Source organism: Ochotona curzoniae, unplaced genomic scaffold (genome assembly GCF_017591425.1).
Source record: "Ochotona curzoniae isolate NIBS_2020 unplaced genomic scaffold, NIBS_Ocur_1.0 contig_43, whole genome shotgun sequence".
In the NCBI taxonomy this organism is placed as follows: domain Eukaryota; kingdom Metazoa; phylum Chordata; class Mammalia; order Lagomorpha; family Ochotonidae; genus Ochotona; species Ochotona curzoniae.
In genome coordinates, this window is record NW_024466218.1 from 19,141,612 (window position 1) to 19,169,596 (window position 27,985).

At 48.4% G+C, this 27,985-nt stretch overlaps 1 protein-coding gene across 3 annotated transcripts in view; it reads right to left on the reverse strand.

Moving 5' to 3' along the window:
* Positions 1–27,985, reverse strand: part of ST8SIA5 (ST8 alpha-N-acetyl-neuraminide alpha-2,8-sialyltransferase 5) — a 57,483-nt gene that overhangs the window by 20,710 nt on the left and 8,788 nt on the right. The window contains exons 2-3 of one of the 3 annotated variants that reach the window (XM_040984723.1): positions 17,513–17,620; positions 4,741–4,833 (exon numbers count right to left, since the gene is read on the reverse strand). The exons of 1 other annotated variant lie outside the window; for it this stretch is intronic. In XM_040984723.1, the coding sequence (XP_040840657.1) occupies positions 4,741–4,833; positions 17,513–17,620 (201 nt within the window). The remainder of the gene's footprint in view (positions 1–4,740; positions 4,834–17,512; positions 17,621–27,985) is intronic. One more of the 3 variants, XM_040984724.1, reaches the window with a different exon arrangement.

The following is a 27,985-nucleotide window of genomic DNA, read 5'->3' on the forward strand; positions in this document are numbered from 1 at the left end:
CAGCTCCAAAAGAACAACCATTCTCATACTTTTCATGTAGCCGTGGGTGCTGGAAGATGATGGAGAAGGTCTTCAACAACTAAAGGGAAATGACTTTTATTTAACCTATCCACCCACTAAATCAGTCAGCAATCTAATCAGCAGCTCAGATACCCACCAAGCCAACACTCCAACAACCTTCCAACCAGCGAGCCAACAACACACCTATTTAACAATCAACCATAGGGGAAGATGTAAGTCACTTAGACATGGAAGGACGTAAAACCTGACCTCTCAACCCCATCACATAAGAGATAAACAGATCAAAATAGGGGAAAGATGGCTAGCTGCTCCAAAATTCAGGAGAAATAAACATGTAACATAGCACACAGAATCACAATGCCTCCCCAGCCCTCTGTGGACAACATCTACGTTGTCCCAGTAATGGAAAACATGATTTTCTGATGTTCAACTTTTAGGGTTGGCTGCTACAGGATGCCCCCCAAAAGGCTCTTAACAGTTACAAATGAAAGGTCAGTGTTATCCATCCTGATGTTGATAAATCAAACTCTCAAGGATTGACTTTGAGGGCTGGTGGGGTAAATTGTAAAGGAGGGGATACTGCTAAACAGCCTCATCTCACACAGTGCAGGAATGAGAGAATGTCTATATTGGGTATGGTAGCAGAAGAAATAGATTACTTTGATGATCTACAAATAGATGAGCTAAAATTAACAATGCCCTTGAACTGAAGAAACTAGCAGGGAGAGGGAATACAAGGAAGCGAAATCAGCACCCATCAAGGCAGGACCTCAGCAGGCACAGGGGAAAGGGGGAAAGGAGTAAGTTGGCAAAGAGCAGCCTGCATGCACTCTTGGAAGGCCACCATCACCAGCAGAAAGAACAGACAATCGAAAAATGTCAAGCTGGGTGGCAAGGTGTAAGGCAAGGGACAGGGGGCTTTTCCTTCAGTTTCATGATCTTGATTTTTCATGAGCATATGATGATTGGAACGAAGGAGAATAGTGTCACCTCCTTTATTCCCCTTTCCTTCCATGATCTCTGCTTGCAGCTGGCTCTCACCTACTTCCTCCATCTACTCATTCACTTCTTTTTTTAAAAAAATTTATTTTTATTGGAAATGCAGGTTTACAGTGAAAAGGAGAGACAGAGAGAAAGATTTTCCATCCACTAGTTCATTTCCCAAGTAGCCACAATGGTCAGAGCTGATCCAAAATCAGGAGCCAGGAGATTTCCTCCAGGGTCTCTCATGTGGGTGTAGGGTTCCAAGTCTTTGGGCCATCTTCTACTGCTTTCCCAGGCCCCAAACCAAGCAGCTGGATGGGAAGTGGAGCAGCCAGGACATGAACTGGAGGCCCATATGGGATCCTGGTGTTTGCAAGGCAAGGACTTAGCCACTGACCCATTTCATTTGGGTCCCACTCATTCACTTCTAAGCATATCACAAGCCTACACACAGGGTCAGACTCAGAGACGCCCTGAGTTTGAGGTTAGCCCTCAGAGTCTTCATTCTGGCAGGGAATGGACCTCAGCTTTGCAGGGCAAAGTCCTGTCAGCCCCTCTGAGCACCTGCCCAGTGGCCTAAGCTCCAGCTTCATTCCTGGCATCTCTGCAAAGCTCCCAGTTCCAGAAAGAACAGTAAGAAGTAGCAGGGGAGGGCCACCCTGGGAGTGACCAGGTGTGACCCCATCTAGATGTGAATACAGGCAGCAACTGTAGATTTTTATTTAAACATGAAGCAGGTGCAAGTGATTCAAACAAGAATTCGTGATGATCTCCTCATAGCAGATCTTCCCACAGATTCCTCCCGCCCCTGGGACGGTCAGTGAGCAAGACAGCTTCCATGTGGGGATTTTCTGGCTGACTGCTTTCTAGCACTGATTTGAGCCATTCTGGATCTGAACCATTCCCAGATGAATCATGTGCCTCCCACCCTCTAGGCTGGAGCACCAGCTGACATACCATGTGCCTGAGGGGACAGGAATGCATGGATCCATCTAACCTTTTCCTGATGACGCAGGGTGGAGCACCATGAGCCTGCAGATGGCCAGATACTGTCATGGCCACTCAAATCAGAGCCTGGCCTCTGGGACCTTCCTGTCACAGAGCTGGAGGACCAAGTGACTCACAAAAGGAGGTGCAGAGCTCGCTGCTCCTAAACACCTCTCCTGCAGATCACCAGGGCTCAGGGATCCTGGAACATGCACTTGCCATGGGAGAGACAGGCTATGCAAGGCCAAGCTAGACCACGGAGTCAGCAGTTGGGATGGCTACTCAACCCAGGAATTCTATCCTTGGGAACCAATGACAAATAAGAACTAAAGCTTGATATCACTACCATGAGAGGACCATAAGGAGGGACAAAGTGGCCCTGGGTCTACCACAACCCATATTGTGTTTCAGGCTCAAAGCAAAGGATTTGGGCAGGCCAGTTCTCCTTACATAATTTTTATTTTTAAAGATTTATTTATTTATTTATTTATTTATTTGAAAGGCAGAGCTACAAAGACAGAGGGAGAAGGAAATACAAAGAGAGAGGTCTTCCTCTTATTGAATCACTCTTCAAATGGCTGCAATGGCCACAGCTGGGTCAGTCCAAAGCCAGGGGCCAGAAGCTTCTTCCCAGTTTCCCATGTGGGTGCAGGGGCCCAAGCACTGGGACCATCATCTGCTTCCATCCCACGTACATCAGCAGGAGGCTTGATCAGAAGAGGAGCAGCTAAAACTTGAATCAGTGCCCATACTGGATCAGCACTTCAGGTAGAGGTTTAGTCTGACAGACCATGACACTGGCGCTCTAGGTTGGTTGTTTTAAATCCAATTCTGCATGGAAGCTGAAGAGGGTGCTGCCATTGGCTAAACTGTGTCCCTTTAAATTCCTATATTGGAGTCCAAGCCCCAGTATCTCAGAACAGGGCTGTGTTTGGAGAAGAGGGTCATTATAGAGGTAACGAGGGTAAAATGAGGCCATCAGTCAAGTCCTTAAGGGCACCTTAAATGACAGGTGCCCTTCTAGTAAGAGGTACTTGGAACACAGTCAGGACATAGGCTGTGAAGCTACATGTGGGGACACTGTGATAAGGCAGCCAGCTCCTCTCCAGGAAGACAGGAGAACCGGTCTCACCAACACCCAGCCTCCAGGATGGCCAGAGATCATTGAGCTGTTGGCCGTGACTCCTGTCTATGCTCTGGGTGCCTGCCTTGGCCACTGAGCCAATCCTGCTTCAATCCCTCCTCTGGGGCAGCAGCTGACACCCTGTCTCCTGCTGGAGTGTCAGGGTTCAACTGTGTTGTTAATCCTAGCCTCCTGCTCATGCACATTCTGGGAAGTAGCTGGTGTACATGCAACGAAAACTCAGACTAAGTTCCAGGCTCCCAGCTCCAGTCTGGCCCAGCCCCAGCTTTTATACTTGTTATATAGGCATTTGAGGAGTGAATTACCAAATGGAAACATTCTCTTTTTCTCTCTCCCTTTCCTGTCTTTGTCTCTCTTTGTGTCATCATCCCAAACAAAACAAAAATAAGTAAATAACTTAAAAAAAAAAAAAACCCTCCATGGGTATCTACTGCCCTCAAAGAGACAAAACTCAGACTTGGGTCTCTACCACAAAGCCCCCATCTGCCCCACCTGTGCCCCTAGTTGTACTATCAGCATCCCCAGGCTTGCTCCTGGCATGGGGCCTTTGTACACACAGGCTGTCCCTTCCATCTGAAATCCTCCTGACAGGAGGACCAACCTCAGGAACACCTTGCCTAATAAACCCTGCCCCTACTCCAGCCAAGATCAACTTCCCACCACCTCACACTTCTATTCTAACGTCTGTTCCCACCTTGCTGGGCGGAGGGCTCCCTGGCAAGGAGCCATTGTCGTGCATGCTGAGCCCAGAGCCAGGAGAGCAGGTGAGAGGTGCATCTTGTGCTTATTCTGGATGGAGCACACAGACCACAGAGTAGTGTCGGAGCCATCACTTCTGCAGCTCATGACAGCTGGGCAGTTGGTCTCAGCTTTGGGGCTTTCCAGCCAAACTTACAGAGGCTATGCATGACAGCCCAGAAAAGCTAATGCCAGTGCTGCTCTCCCAAATAGGAGAGCGGTGGAAGGAAAGAGAAAGAGAGGGGACATGAATATTTATGCAGCTCCTACAAGCGTGCTACTCTATGGGTGCCTGGGACACTTCTCACACAAAGCTTCCCAGCTGACCTCCACAGCAGCTCCCCAAGGGGGGATAACACTGACCCTGCCTGCACAGGCAAGCACAAAGGCTCAGAGAAGTTAAGTCATTTGCAAGGAGACTCAGAGTTGGAAAGGCCCAAAGTGAATTCTGGATCTGGGGCTGCCCAAGCCCAAGACCCTATCTCTTTCTGTGACATACACAACTGAGAATCACTCCAGTCAGGAGGGTCACACATAGCCATGGAGCCAAGTACAAACTGAATTTCAGTAAGAGGCTCCCAGGTGCTCTGACTTTTACACAAGCGGAGTCCAGTGATGCTGACCAAGGACACCAGTAACTGAGCCAGGGACTAAAACTCCCACTATACCAAAGGTGACCTTGCAAGCTGGGTGCTTTGCCATACAGCAGTCTCAGCCTCCCACATCCCTGCCCTGCGGTGCTTTGCGAATGCTGAATGACAGGATGGTGGCCTTGGGCCACCAGATCTTTATCCCACTTTGTTTCCAGTCCCCTGCCTTCCGCCCTCCCCACCCTGCACCGCCAATGCAGCCCCGGCCACACTCACATGGACAGCACCTTCACCTCCAGGATCTCGTGCCTCAGCTCCAGGCATCTTGTGGAATTATACTCAAAAGGCCCCTCGTAAAACTCAAAATACCTGTGAATCAACAGGAACAGTGGTTACACAGAGTGGCTTGCTGAGCTCTTCCCACCCAGCCTAGCTCTTGGCAGTGGGGGTAAGGAGTTGGGGGTGGGGACGTTAAATCCATCCCTGGCAAAGCAGCTCCCACCGAGCAGATGAGCTGGCTGGGGTTGGGAGGGGACCCTGCACCTTGTGGCTGATGACTGGAGTGATCAGTGCCTCTCAACAGCCTACCACCCTGGGTGTGTACACACTTGGAGGGACAAAGAGACTATTCCCATGACAGTGAGATCCAGAAGTAGTAGGTGCAGTTCCAAGTTCACGGCCACAAAGGAAAGGGGAGAAAGAGGGAAGTTCTGTGCCCTGTGATGGGGAGGGCATAGAGGCCAGCATCTGCCTCCTACCTCACAAAGCCTCTCCATTTCCATCAGCACCAAGCATCCTCCTGCCCATGCTGTTGTGCAGCTGAGACTGACATTTCTCTCCTCCCAAACAGACGGAACCCCAGGTCTACCCAGCATAGCGGAGCTTGGTCTGGGGTTGGACTATGAAGCAGCCCAGGCCTGAGTCCAAGCCACTTCCCATAGCTGCTGGTGGATGCACTCACCTTCCACCCTTCTCACTGGCCTCCTCCCAGTGCAACCTGCACTGGCCTCCCCTCAACCCCTCCCTAGCCCCCATCAGGAATTCCCTGACTCATCTGGGAGTTCACTATCTCACTCAGAGTCACTCAGCTCTGGAGGTAGAACCAAAACATGAATATGCTCATGGACTCAAGACTTGGAAAGCTGGTACCCCTGGGTTCTGCAGCCTACTCACAGGGGTAGGGATTTGCCTGGAGGGGCAGAAGTTGACTGAACACTCCTCCCCACATGGCCTTTCTTTGGAGATGAGAAGACACCTGTCAGGGTAGGGGCAAGTGAGTGCTCAGCTCTTCTGGCTTCTCTGTGAAGCTGCTGAGCAGTGGGGGCAGGTACAGTGGGAAGTCCTGGATCCCAAGGCCATCTCAGCCATGTCAGTCAAGTGGGCACTGAGCTCTGGGAAACGGTACCAGGCACAGGAAATGTAAGCATGCCTGGAGCATTTCTCACAGCCCTCCCAGTCTAGGACAGTGTCACTTTACAGGCATCCTTCCATGCCAGCCATATCACCATGCACAAGAGCATGGCTCGTAGGCCTAGAATCCTTCAAACAGGCCTGCTTAGGCGTCAGATGGGAAAAAGACATTGTACCCACAAGATGGATGTCCTCAAAGCATGCTAAGAATTTAAATAATTTTAATTTCATTTCATATTTAACATCCCTAAAATTGAAGCTATAAATATTAGTTCTTACTAACTTAAAGTATGATCTAATAGCAATAAATAAATAAAATAATTACTTATAGAATTTATAATATTTTAGAATATGAAAGCATTTTACATCACAAATTGGTCCCTTTTTACAAAACAGATGGGCTCCTTGCCCTCACATCAATGAAAGAACAGAGGTGGTCAGTAGGAACGGGATAGAGTGCCTGACAGTTAAGATGCCTGCCTCCCACATCAGAGCACCTGGGTTTGAGGCCTGGCCACACCCCAATCCCAGCTACCTGCCAGTGTTTACCCAGACAGGCATCAATGCCCTCAAGTACTCAAGTCCCTCTCACTCACATGGATGACCTAAATTGAGTTCCCAGCTTCTGGCCTCAGGTTAGCCAAGCACTGGCTGCTGCAGGTCTTTGTGTAGCGAATTGATGGATGAAAGATCTCTCTTTGGCCTCTCAGATAAACAAAGAAATAAATGTTTAAAGCAAGAGCCAGCTATGGAAGAATCATAAGATACCAAACTTGACCCTTCCTGCCTGTGTCTCTTATGCTTCAGAAATACCTTTCTCCGCCTTAATCCCTTGGAAAACTCACACTGGTCCTTTAGCACCCAGCACCAGCACCCACACTTTTGGGAAACTTTCTTCCATCTCCACTTCTGGGCTCTCTGCACATGGCCTCTTTTTTTTTTTTTTTAAGATTTATTTACTTTTATTGCAAAGTCAGATATACAGAGAGGAGGAGACAGAGAAAGATCTGCCGTCTAACGATTCACTCCCCAAGTGACTGCAACAGCTGCTGGAGCTGAGCCAATCCAAAGCCAGGAGCCAGGAACCTCCTCCAGGTCTCCCACACGGATACAGGGTCTCAAGGCTTTGGGCCATCCCCGATTGCTTTCCTAGGCCGCAAGCAGGGAGCTGGATGGGAAATGGAGCTGCCAGGATTAGAACCGGTGCCCATATGGGATCCCAGTGCATTCAAGGCAAGGACTTTAGTCACTAGGCCACCTCACCGGGCCCTGCACATGGCCTCTTAACTAGAGCAAACCACAGTGTGCTAGCTAGTGGTCAGTTAATATATCTGTGCCTCTTTACAAACTGAGCATCTCAAGTGTGGGACCCTGTTACCATTCAACCTTCTGCTCTCCCAAGGCAGGCAAGCTCGAAACTACATCTCCTGGCATTCTTTGCAGCCAGAATCTTGGGTGCCCTTTAGGTTCAGCCAATCACCTGAAAAGCACCTGTCCAAGACTGATTCAGAATTGTTAGGGGAGATACACAGCAGGTTCAGTGTTTGTTTGTTTTTTTTTTTTTTATTGGAAAGGCGATATACAGAGAGGAGAGAGAGAGAGGAAGATCTTCCGTCCCATGATTCACTCCCCAAGTGAGTGCAACAGCCGATGCTATGCCGATCCGAAGCCAGGAGCCTCTTGCGGGTCTCCCACACAGGTGCAGGATCCCAAAGCTTTGGGCCGTCCTCGACTGCTTTCCCAGGCCACAGGCAGGGAGCTGGAAGGGAAGCAGGGCTGCCGGGATAGAACAGGCGCCCATAAAGCATCCCGGGCGTGAAGGCGAGGACCTTAACCACTTGCGCCACCGTGCCGGGCCCGTGGTTCAGTGGTTTTGCTGGTGCAAAACCACATGGCCACGGTGGCAGAGCTTGTGGAAACTGCCGTCATGGCAGCACCCCTGTGATCGGCTCTGGGCTTTCACGAGGCTCCATTTCACAGCAGGCATTCCTGGAGGCCCAGGCTCTTTCAGCTTTCCAGGCAGGGAGGTAGGGGTGGGGAGCAGCGGGTGGCATGCTGGGAGGCTGTGCCCTTACTACATGCCTCTGTCTTCTAATGAGTTAGCACAGGTCCTGTTCTCTGTGGCTACCAGGCAGGAGTTGGCCTAACACCTTGATACAGTCCACAACCTTGGCGCTGGCTTGTGTGGTTTTCCAGTCACTCAGCGGCAAGTGAAGGTCAGGTGTCTGATCACAGAGCTCATGATGTGCAACCCAAGCCAGACTCATTGTGCCCTTAGAATCCACCAGGTCTGTGGAAGACAGGAGGCTACAGTCTTCGCCCACAGGAAGCGAGGAGGTTGGGTACTCGGCCCCGAGGCAACTCCAAGCTGGCTGTGTGGGTCTCAGGGAAATTAAGCCTGCAAGACCCCGCCTTAGCAGTTCCTGCCAGGGCAACCATAATGAAGGCCCTGCCACATCACCACTTGCTTTTCTGTCTCTGGACTGACCTGGTGCCCCCCGTCCCCGGTGGTTCTGCCTGGCGAGCCATGCCTCTTGCTTCTAGTGACCAACTACAGCAATCCCTAGTCACCCTGAAAATACTCCATACAATGCCTCAGCCAAGTTATCACAACTGCCCTTGCCTATTACTGGGTGTTAAGTTTCAACTTTCCATCTAGAAAATGGGTCTGATAGCCCTTGTTTCCCAGGCCATCCTGCCCAGGCTTGGTTCTGGGCAGATATACTACTCCAGCCTCGCATTAAGCAATGATTGACTTTGTGAGAAGCACAGCCACCCCGGTCACCCCCAGCTTCTGGTCTTGTCCGAATGCCCAAGGGCTGCCATCTGGAGGGAACCACAGGAATCCTGTTTGGCCTGGGTCTAGAGACCATGGCACAGCCACAGAAGATGAGGTCAAATGAGTGGCTGGCCTAGTAGCTGAGAGATCAGTTAGGAAGCTCATGCCCCACACACAAGGGTCTAACCCACCTCAAGCTCCTGACTCTGGATGCAGATCCTGGGAGGCAGCAGTAATGGCACAAGTGATTCAGTTCCTGCCACCCGTGCAGGAGATTAGGGTTGAGTTATAGTTTCTTGCTATAGCCCAGCCAAGTCCTGACTGTTGTAAGCACTTAGGAAGAGAACAAACAGATGGGAGGGATTTTAAATTTTGTGTAATGACATGAGAAGATGCTCATATGAAAATGTCAAAGGAAAAGAGCTAGTATGATAGTTCAATTGGTTAAACCTCTGTCTGTAAGTGCCAGAATCTCATATGAGCACCAGTTCATGTTCTGACTGCTCCACTTCCCATCCAGTTCCCAGCTTATGACCTGGAAAAGCAACAGAGGATGACCCAAGTTCTTGGACCCTTGCACCTTCCCAGGAGACCCAGAAGAAGCTCCTGGCTCCTGACTTCTAGCTTTGGATCAACTCAGCTCTAGCCGTTGCAGCCATTTGGGGAGTGAACCATGGAACCAATGGAAGACCATTTTCTCACTCTCCTCACTATAAAATCTGCCTTTGCAATAAAAATACATAAATCTTAAAAAAACAGAAAATGAAAAATGAAGAATGCAGTTCACAAAATTGTAGTCTCCAAAAAAGAATTACACACACTTGAATGCAGCAAGAAAGGAAGCAACTATAACACGACATTCAGAAGGTATTTTTGGATCAGACTGAGTGACTTTTCACATGCTTTTCCGTATTTTGGTAAACTTTCTGTAAAGGGGTTATGATTCTCATATGGTGGCAACTAATAACAAAACATTCCTCTCTTTCTTTAGATCAGGGCACTCCCTCCAGTGAGCTTGAACTTGCCCTCCGCCTGCATGCAGGCAAGAGAAGCTCTCTGACCTTCTGAAAGTGCACTAGCACTCATCGGGAGTCAGACACTGTCTCTTCTTTCAGTTCTGGAAAGACTATCTCCCCTCCTAGGGCAGCTTACAGGTATAAATAGCCCCAGCCAGTCACACCAGGATCCTACTGCCTTGTAGACCCTGCTCGGCTTCCGGCAGCCAGATCCGGGTCTGGCACCAGCTGCATCCATCTTGGCCCATCTCTATGTCCTCAAGTACTCTGGGACACAACTGGGTGCCAGATCAGCAGGTGGAGTCCTCTACAGGAGAAGACTAATGCAGAAGGCTGACATGGGTGACCCTCAGAGTCTTGGCCCTGACCACCCACCCCTCTTCCCACCCAACTCTGCATGTTGAGCATGCCCAGGCCTGCAGACAGCATGGCTCCATCATCCCCTACCAGCCTTTCTACGTGACCCTGTCCCTGCAGGAGCTCCCCTGTGGGATTGTTCCCTCCTTTGAAAACATTTGCAGGGCCATGCCTTCCCCTTTGGAAAGCCACAACAGAATGGACCCTGGCAGTCATGGTTTGCACAGGTGAGATCCACGCACTTGGCTATGTGTCTGACATCTCCATCTCTCTCTCTCTCTCTCAGATGGTGGTGGTATTCAAGAAAGCAGGAGTTCAGAGAACTCTTGATCACATAGGAGGAAAGCAAGAATGTGCCCCAGCTCAGCAGTGGAAACCCCAGACTACCCCCAGGCCTAGGCAGAGTCTCAGAGAACCATCAAGAAGCCGCCTGATTTCACACTGAGCAAAAAGGCCAGCATCCAGATGGCACCTTCATGCAAATTAAGAAGAAAATACTTTTTCTACAGATAAATTAAGCCATGTGTCAGGCACTTGGCAGGTAATGTGAGGATGAGCTACAGTTCAGCCCTGCTTGACCCTTTCTCAAAATCAGAATTTATATTTTTTAAAAAGATTTATTCATTTTTATTCAAAAGGCAGATTTGTATAGAGAAAAGAGATAGAGATCCTCCATCTACTAGCTCACTCCCTATATGCCAAAAGGCCTGAGCTCATCCAGTCTGAGACCATCTTCTTCCTGGTCTCCCACATGGGTTCAGGGACTCAAGGACTTGAGCCATCTTCAAATGCTTTCCCAGGCACATTAGCAAGGAGCTGAATGGAAAGTGGAACAGTCAGGACTTGAACTGGTGCCCACATGGCGTGCTGGCACTGCACGGCCAGTGGTGTCCTAGGGTGATCTATGCAGGAGAAGTCCACCTTCACAGAATCCCCAGACCAACCGGAAACACCCCCTCCTCCTTATGATTGCTGCCCAATCATAAATTCCCTAGACAGCATAGCAGCACTGACCAATCAAAGGAAGGTCATAAACTCCAATGACCAACCAGGAACTTGGACATAAGGTGATCATGCCCCTCTCAATTCCAAGTTCAGTCTGTAAGAATCTTCACCCTAACTCTTGGAGGAGCCCGGGAGTTAAGCAATAGTTTACTGGCTCCTTGCTCTGTGCTCTGTAATAAATGCCTACTGTCCCCCACCACTCAATGTCAGTGATTGGCTTTCTGCACATCAGGCAAATAGATTCAGCTTGGGGTTCTAAGGTAAGTTGTCCAACTATTTTGGGTACTGTTCAGCAACAAGAGGTTCCTCTGAACTTCGCACTACTCTCATAGCTGTGGCCTATGCTGGAGCCCCTTTGGCCTTCAAGTCCTCAGCCAGCTGCAGAGCACGTGACCTACTAGACCAGCTCCAGGAATACACCTGAGGAAACTGAGGTACAGGGAGGTGCCTCTAGAGGACTATTTATCCAGGAGACTCAGTTGAAGGCCATAAGGCTCATGGGTCAGGAAGCTTGTGATACATCCTCAGCTCTGGACACTACCACGTCCCCTCCCCCAGTGGCCTTGCCTATCCAGGTCCCAAGAACTTGGGAGCAATTGTAGGAGAGGAAAGGGACTTACTTCTTCTTCTTTTTTTTTTTTTTTTAAAGATTTTGTCTTCATTCATTTGACAGTAGACAGAAAAAGATCTGTCTACTGGCTCACTCCCTCAAATTCAGCTTCCCATTTTCTTATTTCTTTCTCCAGCCCAGGATGTTCTGTCAACCCTAATTCCCCAGACTCTCTCCAGTTGCTCAGGGTCGCAGGGCTCTGTCTTTCTCCTTCTTTTCAGCAGAACTGAGGATTGCCTAGAGAAGCTTACACCAGGTCAGCCTGCATTTACAAAGCAGAAGCACAAAGCTATCTGCCCCATTCCAACACCTGAAACAAGCCTGGGATTTATCCCCAAGAGTTTCTCTTGAAAAATCAGAGCTTCCAGCAGCAGCAAGAGGAAGGAGAGACATCGAAGAGAGGACAACGCTGGGAGCCATTAGCCTCACAGCTCTCAGAACCAACAGGAAGGAATTGAGAAGGCAGTGGATGGGACCACAATAGCTGCTAGCATTACAGCTGGATGTATGGGCCAGGAGTGAGGGCAAGAATAAAAGAAGAGCTCTAAGAACTTGGAAGGAAAGGCGGGGAGAGCTCATCAGAGACCAGGAAGAAAATCTCTGTCACCCTCTCCCAATGCCAGGACTCCCGGGTGGCAAGGTGGGGTAGGTTCTAGCCCCACCTAGCCCCACCACTCACAGCCTTGGAGCAATGTAGCTCTCTTGAGACTCTGCTTCCTTCTCCCCAAGGTATGTGTAAATTTCAGGGAGAAAGTGAGAAATCAGCCTGTGCATGAGTTGTGAGTGTGAGGGGCCTGGGAAGTGCAGCTCAGAAGCAGCCCAGTATTTTACACTACAAAGTCTTGCCCAGAACCTGGTAACTTTACAGGTGGTCCCAGCCTTACTGCCTCACCCACAGGAACATTCTCCAGGGTTATCTTCTTCGCCCAGGACCACAAGGCACCAACCCTGGGGGAAGCTCCTAGGCTCCCGGATCGGATAGCACTGGGTACTGAAACCTCAGGAGTAATATTACTCACTTTGCACCCAACAGACCCTTTGTCTAGGAGAGGAAGGAAGAGGGCAGGTGAGAAGAACTGGACCCCAATCCCTTACAAGCCCAGACTTACGTGCTCAGCTCTCAGCTCTCTCCTGAGCCATCCCCCGTACTGGCCTGCCAGAATATTGTTTCTATTAAACCCTGCCACATTACTTTCTCCAACCTGAATGATTGGGCACTTTCTCAGATTCTGTGTGGACAGGTACCTATCCATTCTGATCAATGCAATCACCCCCTAAGCTTCTTGCTTACCGCTGTTCTCTGTCTCACAGCTAAATTTTTTGTTGCATGAAGATAAGAACTTATTCAATTTACTTGTGCCAACCAAAGGTGCCCAGCACAGTGCCTACCATGCTGTCAGCTCCACCATGATGCCATGCAATGAGCAGCTACTTTCAGACCCACACTGGATCTCACCCCCTTCACAGAAGAGCCTGACAACTACATTAAGCCTGTAGAGCACTTGACATCTGTCCCCCACGATTTATTACCCAATTAGACACTATCTGGAAACAATTAGGAAGTAATTCACTACAGCATAATAAAGTGCTAAATGGAATTCATTCAAGTTCCTTCTGGCTCTCAGATATGACAGTCCCAAAGTTTATCCTTTACAGGGCTTGTTAACTGCAAACACAGAGGACAGTGCTGGCTTTGGACATGAGCTCAGCTCTCTGGGGCATCAGTTTGGGAACTACTCCCTGACTTGGGGAGCCTTTCCCATCAGCTGCCATGGCCTGCCCACCTCTGCCCTAGACCCTGGACACAAGGACTCCTGTGGACACCTCTAATGTCTCCTCTTCACTATCTCATCTCAGACAGGAAAGCCAAGGTTGGCGTGGAGTCAGGAAGAAGGGGCTGACAAGGCCGGCCAGGCCTCCTATGAGCTCAAGGGGTCAGAGTTTTGGAGATGTCAGCACAGAGAGCCCAGGCCTGTCTCCAAGGTCAAAGACTCTTCTGAGAATTGGGGGAAGCCGGAGCAGACACAGAAGGCTGAAGATGCACCTGCTGGAAAGATCACTGTGCAGAATGACCCTGAGGGCAGACATGCCTTACAGCAGGTAAAGTTAGGGCAGAACCATCACATGGGTGCTGGAACTACCAGGGAAGGCTTCAAGGAGGCAAGGGGAAGGGGGGAGGCTGTGGTGGCAAGAGGACAAGACTGGCAGGTGCTAAGCAGAGCCCTGTGGGTGTAAGATAAGGGCAAGCTGACAGTACATTCTGGCTGCTGGGACAGCTCGGGACAGCCACCTGTCTCAGTTGCTCTTCACCTGTGGAACTGGAGGAAGCTTTCCTGAAATGTCCCAAGGCAGTGGATGCAGTAATCCTGCTCACCCAGTATGGGAAACCACTGGCAGTGCAACTGCCTCTTCCCTCCCCGGAACATAGCCTGAATGAGGGCTGGCCAAGGACTCATCCTCCCCTGCTAGAACCACCCCACCCCTGGCCAAGCTCCATGGGGACTCTGCAGAGACCCCACCTCCTCTCTGTTCTACACACCTCCCTTCTCCACTGGCAGGCCCAGCTTCCCACCTAGCAGCCTAGACTGCCCATGCAATTCTCTATGAGGGAGCATTGAAACTGAAGACTGCTTTCTTACCAAAGCTTTTATTATTTCCTTGCCGTATCCACCCTTGAACTTAGTTAGCACTTTCTGAGCACCCATGACATGTCAGGTGCGACACTGTGTGTTGAGAAGTCACAGCTGAAAAAGCACAGTTGCTTGTCCAGTTTAGGAGATGATGGTAACACAAACACGACTGGAACATCAGGTGAGGACTGACCTCAAAGGTCTCACTTTCTGTTTAGAGCACCTGCCTAAACAGAAACATTTGCTGATTATAAAAAGCATCCCAGGGACTGGCAGTACAGTACAATAGGTTAAGCTGCTGCCTGTGGCACTGGCATCCCATACCAATGTCATTTAGAGTCCCAGCTGCTCTGTTTCCTAAACAGCTCCCTGTCAGTGCACCTGGGGGGCAGCAGATGGTCCAAGGGTCACCCAAATGGGAGACCCAGATAGAGTTCCTGCCTCCTGAGTTCAACCTGGCCCAGACTTGAGAAGTAAACCAACATATGGAAGATTCATTCTCTCTCTTCTCTCTTTCCCTCTCTCTCCTGCTCTCTCCCTCTCTCTCCCGCTCTCTCCCTCTCTCTCCCGCTCTCTCCCTCTCTCCCTCTCTCCTGCTCTCTCCCTTTCTCTCCCGCTCTCTCCCTCTCTCTCCCACTCTCTCCCTCTCTCTCCTGCTTTCTCCCTCTCTCTCCTGCTCTTCCTTTCAAATGGTATCCCCATGTAATCACTAGGATCTCCATCTAATCACTAGTTTCTCTAAGGATGATTATTAAACAATGCTTTATAGATTGCAACTTGAAATTAACAAAGCTATCTGTCATTGCATATTTCATAACTCATACATTTTCCAGTTCAGCCTGGACTTCTCCCAGCTTGTGCCCCACCAGAAGCTGTAACCGCAGCCTTTATGAGCACTACCTGGCCTGGACTGCCCTGGCCCTTTGGGAAGCTCTCCAGACTCATCATCAGGGTTGGCTCCTTCTTGTGGTCGCACACGGAGTATGAATCACTGGCTTCCTCGCCTCTCCTGATGCTCTGGTTATATTTGGTACTTCCTGACTTCCCTTCCAAGCTCCTGTTAATAATAAATGCTAACAAGTGGCATAACACATTTCAACACACCATGCAACTATAGATAGATGGCAATATATGACATATACTGAATTATTCAATAGGTGAATTACAGCAAGAGGAGCATCCTCTGCCCTGAAACACCACCGGCTTGCTTGCTGGGATGATGGAGATGGAAGACTGATTAGCTGCTTCCCTGGGCCCTGTACTCTACTCCCAGGACCTGTCCCACCCAGAGTAAGGCAGGCAGAGCTGCACACACACCAACTGACAGATACGCAGTATACAATTCAGCCCCATTCCATTAAACATGAGCTCCACATGCAGGGTCTATCATTCTTATGTGTTCCTGGCAGAGGTGAGATTCTGTTAGAAATTGAGCTCTGAAACTGGAATTTTCACAGAAAGATCTAGAATGAGCACTCTGGACACTAATTCTGTGGCTACTCTTGGGAACTCTGAAACTAACTCTTGGTCAAGCAGTGACTCCCAGAAGGAAATCAGTTCAATTGGTAGGGACATTGGATAAGGGTACCTGAATTCCAAAACCGAGTTGATATCAGCTAGCCTTGCCTCTGACCCAGAGGGGTCACAGAAGACAGAAGGAGAAGCTGGCCTGAGCCTTGGATAGGGGAAGCAAGGAGGTGAAAACAAGGACAAGGGGGCTAAGAAAGGCAGTAAGGGAGGAAGGGCATAGAGGAGAAGGACACTGAGAAGAAAGAAGGCAACCTGGGAGAGAGAAGCAGGGAGAAAGAGCAAGAAAGCAAGAGTGAGGAAAGAAAAGAGGGATACAGGAATGCGGGAAGAGGAATGACAGACTGAAGTAGCCAGCAGGGAACAGAGCCATTGTCTATGGATGCCTGCTCCAAAACAGCTTCCCAAGGGCCTGGCGGTTTTGCTCACCTGACTGGCCCCTGCCTGGCCAGAATCTCTCCACAAGCTCTTCCAGTCGGTTCTTCTAGGGAGGCCACCACTGTGGGAAGCCAGCCTGTGGGGCATGGGCCCCACAGAAAATGGGCCAGCACCAAAGGCTCAGTGTTCAAAGACAACTGTGGACCCCCTCACTCTTCTGAACATTGCAGGGACCAAGAGGCCAGGTGGAGTTCCTGCTGTTTGGATAACAAAGAGCCAGCAGAGTCAGTTCTCCTGCCATACCCCCTCCAGCTGCAGTCAGAGGCTCTACCCCAACCCCCGCTGGTATATGCACCTCTGCCTATCTGCCTGCTGACCATGGAGCCACAGCTGTGCTTTCTGAATGACCGAACAAAACTCTAATAGCAGGGTTCCCTGAAAACTAACACTGCTTTTCCCAGCAGGCTCAATGCAACCTTTAGGTGGCAAAATTTGCAGCCAAGAAAACATGGGGAGGTGACAGGGGACAGATCTGTATGTCATCCATGCTAAAACTCACAGAAATGAGGACCCTAAGTAGCAAATGCCTCTTGAAAAGCCCCGGCTAAGGAGCTGACATGGCGGCTCAATAGGCTAATCCTCTGCCTGCAAGTGCTGGCATTCCATAAGGGTGCCACTTTGTGTCCCAGCTGTTCCACTTCCCATCTAGCTCCCTGCTTATGGACTAGGAAAACCGAGGAAGATGGTACAGGTCCTCAGGCCCCTGCACCCATGTGGGAGAACCAGAAGAAGCTCCTAGTTCCTGGTCTTGGATTGGTTCACTCCAGCCATTGTGGCCATTTTGGAAGTGAATCAGCCACCATGCCAACATGCCCCCTCTGGGTGACACAGAGCACCCTTGGTGATCAACTTCAGTTCTAACCACCACAACACAACAGCATGGAAGGGCAAGTCTCAGCTGCATCCTGATAGAAATGATTGTGCCCCAGTCCAGGGCAATTCCATTTGTGCCTGGGCAGTGGACCTTAGAGGGAAGTGAACTGACATCTGACATCCCACACATGCATACACACACCTGCGTGTCTTTGGCAATGGGCATACAGGGTCCCCCATCACAGGGAAAGACCTGGGCCACCACCACCACCACCCCACCCCCGCGGGGTAAGTCCCTACCTTGTTGGAGTTGGATCTCACACCCACTTACTCTTCATGAGACAGGAAATAGGCAAGTTTAGCACTCTTTGAGCCATTGGAGGAAGCCCTGGGGATGAGTACTGGGGTAGGGGCCGCAGGAAACAGACTCCCCCCTCCCTGACCCTCGGGCCGGGGTCTGTACCTGGAGCTGGAATCACTGCCGCTCTGCACCGTGTGGTCGTCGGTGACATTAAAGAGCCCCGTCCAATTGGCCAGCTGGTCACCACTCTGCCAGCCAAACTGGAGGCCTCTGGCAAGAAAACGAGGCAGTCGGTACTGACGTATTTGTTAGTTCACGCTGTCTACCTGGAAGCCACATTCTGTCACTGAGATCAAATGGTGCATCACCTCCATCACATACTTGACACAGACAAGGCTGAGAATGATGGTCACATTGTGGCCCACATGCTGGGCAACTCCCCCTACTCCTCGGTTCACTTTATGCAGGGTTGAGGGGACACATGTCATACACAGGGAGGCTGAGGCTTGGCGGGACCAATCAAGGTCACAGACTCTCCTGCCTCCTACCTGGTACATTCCTCAGTTCCCAGCTTAGACACTTAAATCAGGAGGACTCTGGTTGCCAGCACTTGGGCCTCCTCAATCCACAGCTTCCAAGTGCAAAAGGAAGGTGTTTGGAAGGTTCAGATAAAGGACCCCACACATTCTACTCTCTTCCCACAGACTTAAAAAAATGATAGCAAAATAATCAATACATGGGAGGGACCACTGTTATGGCATGGTAAGTAAGGCTGCCAGCAGAACAAATGAGCGCCAGCTTGAGTCCCGGCTGTGTAACTTCTTATCCAGCTCCCTGATAATACACCTGGAAAAGCAGCAGAAAACGGTCCATGTGCTTGAACCCCTGCACCCACATGAGAGACCTGGATGAAGCTCCTGGCTCCTGGATTCAGACCAGCCCAGCTCCAGTCATCGTAGCCATTTGAGGCGTGAATCAGTGGGTAGAAGATATTTGTCTCTAACTCTGTCTTTGAACTAAATAAATCTTTTTTTAAAAAAAGTCTATTTTCATTGTAGTATTCAGCATTATTTAGCATTGAAGCATAATTTTGCTGAACTTGGCTTTTTTTTTGGGTAGTCTAGACTGGCTTATAACTCTAACAAGACATATGTCAACAGTTTAGGTGCAGAACAGTTTTAGGAGGGGTGTGCAGAGAAATCCTCAATACCTATAAAACTGTGTCACATAATGCAATGTAATTAATAAAAAAAATTTTTTTTAAGTCAACAAAGACATGGGTAGAGAAGGAGAGAAGAAGCAAAGAACATTTTGAAAAATAAAAAGCAAATCAGCTTCTTCCTTGCTGTGACTGCCTTTCAAATAAACAAATAAAACTTTAAAAAAAAGACTAGGGGTCAATGCAGTGGCATAGCACGTAAAGCTGCAGCCCATGAGGCCGGCATCCCCTATGGGCACCTGTTTAACTACTCCACTTCTGAACCAGTAATCCCTGCTAAGGTACCTTGGAAAACAGTGGAGGCTGGCCCAAGTGTGTGGCTCCCTGCATCCATGTAGGAGACCCAGAAGATGTATCTGGCTTCTGACCTGTCCAGCCCTGGCACTGTGTCTGCCCACAAGAAGCTCATCTACGCCCAGTGCACTGCTCAGTGAGGCTCACAGACAGAGGGCCAGGGACAATGGAAGGCAAGGCATTGTCCAAAACAGAAAGATGACATCAAGTTTATGTAAGGAACAGAGAACCCTCAACTGCCCCCAACACACCACTTACCCTCCTCAGCTGGAGCAGGCTGGTCACAGCCTCTGCCCATGGCACTGCTGTCAGCAGGTGTTCTCCTGGGGAAGGTAACCACGTGGAAGTCCTGCTTTGCTCTCCTTGTACGCAGAGGGTGCACTAACAGCCTGCCAACTGGATACCAGGCCTCAGGATGGTAAGCCTACCCACATGCCTGACCTGCTTCGCCTGGGGTACATTTCTCAGGAAGCAAATACACTGGATTGGCTCCAGAGAATCTCTAGCAGAGGGAAGGGAGGTATCACCCACTCACCCTGGGGCAGACTTTCCCACCCTGGCACTGTGGACACATGGGCCTGTAGACACAAGTTTCCAGTGGCAGGACTGTCCATGGGAGGATGACAGGCAGCATTTCTGGGATCCCAACCACAGGCCGTGAATACCTTGCTGCCATCCACCTGCTACACCTGGGAGTGTCTAGGAGCAGGTTCTGGCCTCCCTATTAAGACACCTGCAGTACAGATCAGAGTGTCTGAGTTCAACTCCCAGCTTCTGCCCTAGATTCAGCTTCCTGCTAGCACAAACAAACCCTGGGAGGCAGCAAACGATGGCTCCAGGGACTGAGGCCCTGCCATCTTTGTGCAACAGCTGGAGCCAGTTCTGTCTCTCAGCTTACTCTGAGTCCAGCAAATGAGCATATGTTCGTGCGCTCTGTCTCTTTCTCTCTCTCTCTCCCCCATCCCCTCCTTCTTTCTATTTTCTTTTCAAATACATTTAAAAACAAGCCAAAACTCCTAGAGTGTCTCCAGACTTTGGAAGCAAAAGTGCCCTGGTGGAGAATCCCTGTCTTACAATAATGCACAGAGCTTCCAAGGATGAGGTGAGAACTAGCCGACCCTTACAGATGAATGAGCTGTCGGAAACCACAATGAAACCAAAAAGACTTATCCTGAATGAGAACAAAACCACCAGAAAAAAAGGGGGGAGGGCAAGGAAAGGAGACAAGAGGAAAGAGCTGTTCAATAAAACCCTTCCTAAAAAAATAACCTCGGGGTCAGTGCATGGCATAATGGGCAGAGCTGTGTTGCCTACATCAATTCAAGTGCCAGCTGCTGCACTTCCAATCTGGCTCCCTGTACGTGGGCAAGCAGTGGAGGATGACTCAAGTGCTCAGCTCCCTGTACCCATGGGTGAGACCCAGAGGAAGCTCTTGGTCCTGGTTTGGGGCCAGCCCATTTGGAAAACGGACTAGTGGTTGGAAGAGTTATCTTTCCATCTCTCCTTTCTCTGTAACTCCACCTTTCGAATAAATAAAATAGGTATTTAAAATAAACAAGCAACTTCTAAGATGCAGGAAATGAACAGCAGGTGGTTTATAGCAGGGACTGGCCCAGCCACACCTCCACCAGTGACCAGGTGCCCTCAGCTGACTCTGCCACTCTGCAGGTTCCTGGGCTCATCCACAGCAATACAACTGTCTCAGACGCCTGCAGAGCCCTACACAGCACATATCACCACAGAGCTAAGCTGCCTCTGCTGCCAACACCCCAGCCTCTGTCCTGTGTGGGCAGCTCACCTCTCACCTGCCTGTTTCCAGCGTGGCCCCACTAGGCCCAGGACGCTGTGGGTCAATGGCAGTAGAGGGATGCACACATGAGGCACTGCACCCATGCCTGGACGAGTGCTGCTTCCCTTCCTACTCTCTCTAGTCTCCAGGTTGGAGAGGCACTTGGCCTGGGAGAGAAACCAGTGCAACCTCAGGATACAATCTAAAGCCACAGCCAAAGCCTATGTGGCTCTTAGCCCATTCACAAAGCCTCTGTGTGCTGATTTTCTTCTTGTGCAGCAGTTACTCAATGTGGATTCACTGCAGTGATTCAGTTTTGCTTCAAAGACATCAGCAAGATGGTTTGGAGGGAATCTGGGTTTGGTTTATTGTGAAGGGAAATACTTATGAGCACCTCCTAGAAACCAAGCCCTCACTCCACAGGGTATGCTTTCGCCACAGTCTCCTGCACAAATATCATTCTCTCCACTTGGAGATGATGGAGCATACAGTGTGTGGTCACACAGCTAACAACAGGCCAAGCTAAGATTTACACCCAGGCATGTCTGACTTTAAAACTGTTCCTCCTAAAAGCCTTTACACCAGGTTGTCTGTGAGCCAAGACAACACTCATGTTTCCACCTAGGACTTGGCCAATTAGCTGGTTCCCTGGCATATTCAAATAGATTCCCAACTTAACAGTCCACTGTGAAACTCAGGTTAAAACACAGGTTAGCTGGTAAAACTTTCCACAGAACAACACACAGAGTCAGCCTGCCACACTGCTCCTCTCCTGGAAGAGCAGTCAAGGATGGCCCAAAGCTTTGGGACCCTGCACCTGCATGGTAGACCCAGAAGAGGCTCCTGGCTTCAGATTGGCATGATTCTCCATGTTAACTTGCAAGGTAAAGGGTCTGCAAGGCTGACGAATCCAGGAAGCTGCCTTTGGTTATACTAAGACTTTGTTAGTGATTTTTAAGTTTAACCTAGTTAGGGCTCCTTATTTGATTTTTTAAAGAATTATTGTTTTTATTGGAAATGCAGATTTACAGAGAGAAGGAGAGAAAAAGATCTCCCATCTGCTGGTTCACTCCCCAGATGGCCATAACAGCTAAAGCTGAGCCAATCCGAAGTCAGGAACCTGGAGACCCCTTCTGTCCTCTCATATGAGCAGGGTTCCAAGGCTTTGGACCACGCTCTGCTGCTTTTCCAGGCCATAAGTGGGGAGCTAAATGGGAAGTAAAGTAGCCAGGACACAAATGAGCATCCATATGGGATGCTGGTGCTGGCAGGTGGATGATTAGCCAGTTGAGCCACTGCCCCAACCACAAGCTGGAAGTTAAGTGTTGGTAAATATGAATATTCTGCCACATTTATTCCAAATTCATTTTTATTTGTTTGTCTAATAAATTAAGGAACCAGCATGGTGGCATAACAAACTAAACTTCCACCTGCAGTGCTGGCATCCCATATGGGTGCTTGCTCTATTTGCAGGTGCTCCACTTCTAACCCAGCTCCCTGTTAAAGGACTGGAAAAGCAGCAAAGAATGGTTCAAATCCTGGGACTTTGTACCCACATGGGAGACCTGAAAGAAACTCCTGGCTGATGGATCCAGATCAGCTCAACTCCAACCATTGTAGCCACCTGGGGGGTGAATCAGAGGATGGAAAATCTTTGTCTTTGGCTCTCCTTATCTCTGTAAATCTGCTTTTCCAATAAAAATAAGCAATTTTTGTAAAGGAGAGGGATGAGAGGATCTTACTGTGTCCCCAAAGGACAAGGGAGACACAAGGTAGGGGCAAGGGAGAGACAGGATATGAACTTCCAAGGATGAACATGGAGAAACTCAGGGCTGGGGAATAAAGGCAGCTCAGCCAGTGCCAGGGCATAGCACTTAAGGTGGTCCTCATGCTCAGGCTCTTGCAGATGAAGGGTTGACACCAGGGAGTAGGAGCCTCCTTAACTTTGTTACCGATCTCTTGCTTGTCTTCCTCTCTTTCCAGACCTGCAGCATCACTCAAAAGAAACTTATTCTGAGCAAAACAGCAAAGCTGTCAGATTTTCCTGGTGGCAGTGGCATGGCACATGCTCCAGGCTACTGCCCACTCAACATCCATTCTCCCTTCCAGCGCACCTTCCTCTATCCATAATATTATCCAATTATCCCTGGAAGCATCCTCTGGTCCACATGATCCTCACCTCCTATGGCTCTGTCCCCTGGGCAGGGGGCAGCTGGCACAGCAAGGAGTGCTCTCAGTCGCACACTGAAGGCAGCACAAGGGCTATGCTTTTCTCTGACCCAGTTTCCAATCCTTGTGCCTCAGGTCTGTGTCCCCAGCGTGCAGATCTGCACCCTCAAGGTGAGGAAACAGGAGGTCTTGGGGGTACAGTATTGGTTGGGGAGGAAACTAAGCATGGATGGATCCTTGAGAAGGCAGAGGGTGCTCAGAACAGCAGCACCTGTGCCAGGAAGCCAGGGGAGGGAGTGGGCACTGTAGGTGAGATGGGAAAGTACAGCAGGTACAGGAAAGCAGCCAAGGACAGCGGGTACAGGCCCAGTGTGGAAAAAGGCCCAGTGGGGGCAGCATGGATGTGTACAGAAGTCCCTAGCTGCCACTCTGAATGTTTAGCCTTCAGAGCGGGTGCCCAGCACAGATTGAATTCTCTGTGTGGTGATGAGGTAGGGAACACACACATTCAAGGGCTGCTCTTTCTGGCAAAAAGGGCCAATATAGAACCCTATGTGCATGCACACCCTGCACCCGCTACAGGAATGAACAGCTGCTTCCCCACCCACTGGGGATCCCTCAGGCTAACAGCCCTCAGCTCTCAGCCCTCTTTGAAGAAAGCCACTTTGTCCAAGGTCATTCCTCATCAAAGCCCTGGAGTCCAGGAAGCTTTCTATTCTTTTATTTTCTTTTCTTTTTTTCTTTTTTTTTTTTCATAATACTGTTGAACAGGCACACAGATTCTCCTCTCACCCCTCAACCACCTTCCTGCCTCACTGTTTTCCCCTATATTATTATAATAGAATAGTTCCTCAAAAACAGTCACAAGTCCATCATTCTGCTTTTTCATGTATCATGACATTTTAGGCATAAACAATGGTAGAAAGTCTATCCTATTGTCAAGGTATATTTAATGGCTTCCCTGGGAGTCCTCCTTTTATTCAGGAGTAGAGATGCAGACTGCAACGTAGCATCACTCCTCCGGGAAGCTTCTGTACCACTGCACTGCAGTTTAGTTCCTCCCTCTGCTCAGTTATGTTTTCATCCGTTCCCTCCCTTGAGTACTGACCCCAAGAGCACTTCTTAGTAAACACCTGCACTCTGGACTCTGCCTCAGAGTCTTCTTTCCAAGGAGCCCAGTCAGTAGCATCCTCCCACCAGAAAACACTAAAACAAAGATTCAGACTTCAGGAGCGGACATCTGGTATAACAGTCAAGATGCCACTTACGATGACTGCATTCCCTATGGGAGTGCCTAGGTTCAAGTTCTAATGCCACTCTTTATTTTAGCTTCCTGCTAATGTTAACCCTAGGGTTACTAGTAATGGCTCAAGCTGCTTGTCTCTTCCACCCATACAGGAGATGTGAGTTGAGTTCCTGGATCCTGGCTTTGGTCTGCTTCAGCCCCAGCTACTGTGGGCATTTAGGGAGTGATCCAATAGATCTTTTCTTGTCTGCCTGTCTGGATCACTTTGCCTTACAGATAACATATACAAACAAACAAACAGAAACCTTTGGGGCCCAGCACAATGGCTCAGTGGCTAAATCCTCACCTTGCAAGCACCAGGATCCCATGTCCCAGCTGTTGTGTTTCCCATGCAGCTCCTTGCTTGCCTTGGGACCCTGCAACCACAGGGGAGACCTGGAAGAAACTTCTCGCTCCTGGCATTGGTCTGGCTCAGCTCCAGCCGATGCAACCACTTGAGGAGCAAAACAGAGATGGAGGATCTTTCCCTCTGTCTCTACTTCTCTCTGTAAATCTATTCTGCCTTTCTAGTAAAAATAAGTAAATCTTTAAATAAACAAAAAAACCAAACAAAACTAAAACTTTAAGCACATTCTTACATGGATGGTTAATCTGGCAAGAAGAAAAATAGTAAAGTGGAAGACAAGTTAAAACATCAAAAGCTGTCCTGAAAACATCGGCCAATCCCAATGACCTACACTCCCCTTAAAGGAGCCACAGGTACTCCCCAAGGCAGAGGGTCTCTCACACACACAAAAAATATGGTGGTGGAACTAAACCCTTAGCCATACATGATCACAACAGAATATGCTAAACTGTTCATGTGAAAGACAAGACTAGATATAAAAATTGTAAATACATGCTAGTTACAACAGAATGAAATGTATACAAATATTGAAAAACAGAATCAGCATCATAAATATCATGTTCTCTTATCATAATAACTGCATTAAAATAAAAAGGTAAAGCTTTAAGAAAGAAATTTCTGGACATGTGAAAAAATATTTCTAGATTGATGGGTGAAGAGATTAATCTTTTTAAAAATTAGAAAACACTTGGAAGTAAAAATAAAGAAAATATCTGTGGTGTTACCAGTTACATGATCTTGAAAAGATGACTGAACCCCCATTACACTTTGGTTTCACTTGCTGCTTATGAGAACTCAGCATGTTAAGACATAAAGCAGGTGGGCCAGAATTGAAACCCCAACAGATGCAACATAACTGTGAGTCATGATCATCATTATTGCAAACAGAAGGTATACATGGATAAGGAATTGGAAAATTACAGATAAACATCCCACTGAGGAAGTTAGGAAAAGAATGAGAGAATACAAACAAAGCATAAAATTTCATCTAATAAAAAGCATATATACAAAAAAAACCAATAAGACTCCAAATCTAGCCATTTAACAAAGATTAGTTTAAGAACAGAAAAAGTTAAAGAAATGAAAAAAGACAAAAAAACTACAGCTGCAACAGAAATGTAATTGAGAAAAGAAATTTTGTGTCAATAAGTTTGATATTAAAGTTTCTATAAAGGCCAGCATTGTGGCACAGCATACTAGTCCTCCACCAATAACACTGGCATCCCATATGTGTGCCAGTTTGAGACCTGGGGCTGCTCCATCTCTGATCCAACTTCCTGCTAATGAGCCTAGGAAAGTAGTGGAGTATGGCTCAAGTGCCTGGCCCCTCTACCCACACTGGTAAGACCATGAAGATTCTGGCTTCAGCCTGGCCCAGTTGTGACCTTTGTGACCATTTGAGGAGTGAACCAACAGATGGAAGATTCTCTCTCTGTTTCTCCTTCTTTCTATATAACTCTGCCTTTCAAACAAATAAAACTTAAGTCCTTCAAAAAATTTTCCATAAGACATAGACATACTTTGTCCTATATTAATTGAAGAAATATATCCAGATGTACATGAAGGTTACAGTAGTAATTGCAGCCTGTGGAGGACACCTGGTACCATGACAGAGGATGGAACAAATTGGATCAACTACCCCAGCCAAGTGTTGGCAGTGAATATCTGGACAGAGACTCTATGGTGGACTATGTCAACCAGTGGATTCTGGAGCGATTTCATCATGCTTGGAGTGGTAAGACTGGCAGCAATTCAGAACTGTTGAACTATCAAAACCACTTGAGCAGGATCCTCAGAGCATGCCCCATATCAGGGAACCTGGGATGGTATCACATGGCTACCCTTGGTCCCAACGTGCAGAGGTGTTTGGGAGGCTGGGTGTGGTTTCTCTGCTTGTCCCTCCTCCCCAGATACAGGAAGAAAACAAAAGAGAATGTGGAAATGGTAATCTCAGCCACTTTCCTGTAGCCCTTGACCCTTATCATCCTAATCAACTATCATCAAAAATAAATATAATTAATTTTAAAAGAAATATAAAATATAAATAGGCTTACAATCACCAAAGAAATAAATTAGTTGGAGCAGCACTGTGGCACAGTAGGCTTTGGATATAGCTTCCTGCTAGTGAGCCTGGGATATCCGTGGGAGACAGCCTGAGTGCTCAGGCTGCTGCCACGTGTATAGAACACTAAGATGGAACTTCTAGCTTCAACCTCACCCAGACCTGGCTGGTCTCAAACAGATAAATAAATCTCTTTTTTCAAGTAAAAGATAAAAAAAATTAGTAATATAAGGCCATCCCATCAGAAAACTATCAGGTACAAATGGCCAAACAGATGAATTCTTCTAAGCTTTCAAAGTATAGATGACCTTTAGAGATTTTTACAAATTATTTCAGGGAATACAAAAATAGAGGCCAATCCCAACTCACTTTGCAAAGCTGGTTCTCGAACAAGACAAAGAAAAGAATGATTATAGGAAAAATACATGCCCAGTATCATTTAAGAACATGAGATGCAACATCCTAAACACAAGTAAGATTCAATATAATCTTATATCATAAAGCAACTAAAATACCACGAACAAGCTGGATCCATCCCTAAAACACAGGCATCCATCTTCCTAAAAGTGTCTTAGACCATGAGTTCTAAGGCAGGTTAATGAAAGCCAGCGTAACCACCACCCATAGAAAAACAGATAAACTGGGCTTCAGCAAAGGGTAAAACTTTCTGCACAAGCCAAGAACTGGTGTTCAGTGTAAGGTACTAATATCTGGCAATAAATAAAGAGCTCTGACAACTTAATAATGAAAAGACACACAATCCAAATTAAAAGTAGGCCAAGGATATAAATAAATGGTTCTCTTGGGAAGATAAACACATGGCTAATAGGCACATAAGAAGCAGCTCCACATGGCAAGTCCTAAAACTACAGTGCACCACCACCACAAAACCATCCCAATGGCTGTGCCAGGAAGACAAATGGGGCAAGCATGGTGACCTATATCCCATATCCCACAGCCGAGTACCATTACAAGCTCCAGCTGCCCGATTTTCAACCCAGCTTACTGATGATGCATCCTGGGAAGCAGCAGTTGGTGGTACAAGTGCTTGGGTCCCACCCATGCATGTGTGAGACCCAGCTGGAGTTCCTGGCATCGGCTTTGGGTTACGTCAGTCCAGGCTATTGCATACATTGGGGAACTGAACCAGTAGGTGGAAAATAGAAAATCAATCTCTCTCTGTCTTTCAGGTGGATGAAAAAATATTTTTCACACACACACACACACACACACACACACACACACACACACACACACACACACACACCTCTCTCTGCTAGTGTGCCAGAGAAAACAGTAGAGGAAGGATCCCTGTTACTTATACGGGAGAGCCAGATACTTACATGGGAGTTCAGGGTTCCTGGTTTGACCTGGCCCAGCTCCAATCACTGTAGCCATTTGGAGAGTGAACCAGTGAACAAAAAATCTCTCTGGGACAGGTGCAGTAGCC